Source organism: Oncorhynchus keta, chromosome 13 (genome assembly GCF_023373465.1).
Source record: "Oncorhynchus keta strain PuntledgeMale-10-30-2019 chromosome 13, Oket_V2, whole genome shotgun sequence".
Lineage (NCBI taxonomy): Eukaryota > Metazoa > Chordata > Actinopteri > Salmoniformes > Salmonidae > Oncorhynchus > Oncorhynchus keta.
The window spans coordinates 47,873,002-47,875,248 of record NC_068433.1 but is presented as its reverse complement, the minus strand read 5'-3'; the positions used below and the strand labels follow the sequence as shown (position 1 = coordinate 47,875,248).

The 2,247-nt window shown below is 41.7% G+C and overlaps 1 gene segment (V, D, J or C); it reads left to right on the top strand.

Moving 5' to 3' along the window:
- Positions 1-239: 239 nt before the first annotated feature.
- Positions 240-838, top strand: LOC118392584 (Ig kappa-b4 chain C region-like; the record flags this gene model as incomplete). The annotated part of the segment is given in 1 exon segment: positions 240-838. A coding segment is annotated over 1 exon segment (333 nt), but the record flags the coding sequence as incomplete, so codon positions are not given.
- Positions 839-2,247: the final 1,409 nt, after the last annotated feature.

The following is a 2,247-nucleotide window of genomic DNA, read 5'->3' as shown; positions in this document are numbered from 1 at the left end:
TAACATGTATAACTGACACCATATGACTAGTAACTCTAGTTATTTTACCACTTTATACTTGTTTGGTTCATCAATCTGCTTTGTATCATATTACTTTAGTGTTTTCTCCACATCTTTCAAACAATCTAACTTTATATTCATATTTAGAAGGTATTTCCAATTCACTTTATTTTGATGTGTACTTTGCTGAAGAGAATCTCTTAGTGTAGCGTTACATGATGTAATTACTTAATTGATGTGTTCTGTTTGTTCCAGGTAACAGTGCCCCCACCCTCACCGTCCTGCCCCCGTTTAGTGAGGAGCTGTCCAGTACAACAACAGCCACACTGACGTGTCTGGCCAACAAGGGCTTCCCCTCAGACTGGACCATAAGCTGGAAAGTGGACGGGACCAGCCAGAATCAGGAGGCCAGTTCTAGGGTCCTGGAGAAGGATGGCCTGTACAGCTGGAGCAGCACCCTGACTCTCACTGGCCAGGAGTGGACCAGGGCAGGAGAGGTGACCTGTGAAGCCCAGCAGATATCCCAGACTCCGGTCACCAAGACCCTGAGGAAGGCTGACTGTTCTGGATAGGACCCCTCAGTCACACACCCCTGTGGAGAGAGGCTGCTGGTTCCTCTGCTTTGATTCTGTTCTGAGATCAGATGTTCTCTATCTTATTGATCACTGACATGTAGACTAACAGAGGGCTTTGCTTGAGTCATTGTGTCAATCCTCTCTGTAGACTGAGATTGTATCAGTGTTAGATTTGATGTGTTCTGTTTTATTACTTTTAGATACTGTAGGAATGATTGCTTTGATGCTTTGATTAATAGACGAAAATAAAGACTTCTCGTTGGAACAAAGCTTTTTGTTGTTGTCAGTAATTTGATTTTAGTCTTAAATGTTGAAATGTTGAATGAAATAGAAATAGATTCATAAAACGTATCAGACCTAAATGTCACTGCTTAGTTATTTAGGTTCTCACTCATCAAACTGTAGTTCACAGCAACACAAGATGCTACGATGTTTACAGATGAACAGAAGAACTATCCACTTGTAGTAGATTGTACACTATATTAATATTTCCGAAATGTTTTTGACCTGCTTGACTTCTAGACTTATAAAGACAGTAATCTAAGATGTTATAGAGATCTTGGACTCTCACCAATGTAATCATACCGGCATTTAGCCCACCTGGGGAGAGAATGAGCATGTGGTGACAGTGCTGCTCTATTCTAGGACAAGCAGAACCACCCAGCCCTGTCAATGTACATTTCAGTTTCAATCCTACAGTTCCCAGTCTAGTTTCATTTTCACTGCCTGGATAGAGCCAGATGTGAGGGGGTGGACTCATTTTACTGTAACCTCTATGGTGGATTCAAGGAGGGAGACATTCTTACAATGAATAAATCACCATTTAATAGATGACATATAAGATGGGTATGACTAAAGAGGCATTGACTGTTACTGACATGTGTCTAATGTCTGAGCTCCACATCTTTTTGCTTTCATACAGGGGAAGTAGGGGCTGAATTGTTTCTAATTTGAATTTACTTTAACTTGAATTTGTTTTGACTTTTGTAACTCAGTGGGTTTACTTTTTATGTTTACACTTTGGTGTCATGACAATGTAGCAATAATCATCTGTAATTTAATCAGGATGATGATGACGGCAGAGAACATTTTCTCTGAATGATCGCTTTCTAATCACATTGTCACATGCCAGAGTTGATCTCCTCTACCGATCAGTGTTCCATGTCAACATCTCTGCCAACTCAGCACCTGCAATAGGTCCCAGGTGTATCAGTACAGTCACTGTGCAGTCTGACTGAGGGAAGTTGTTGCTCTTTACCACTGTGTGAACACATGGCAACTCGGACAGTAGTAATCTCCTGCATCTTCAGCCTGGACTCTACTGATGGTCAGAGTGACGTCACTCCCAGATCCACTGCCACTGAACTTAGATGGAGTCCCAGACTGATGAGTTTAGGAGTTCCTCCAGATTTTTGTTGATACCAGGCTAGGTTATTTCCATGCACATTACTGCTGGTTTTACAGTTCAGAGGGACTGTCTGTCCTGGGAGAACAGCTTTCACTGCAGGAGTCTGATTTACAGTGTACTGTCCACTTGATTCTGAAAAATTAACTAAAAACACAAATCATTATAAAATGTTCACCCTCTATCATCCAGAAAGTGAGGTCAATACAGGTGCATCAAAGCTGGCACCGAGAGACCGAAAAACAGCTTCTATCTCTCAGGCCATCG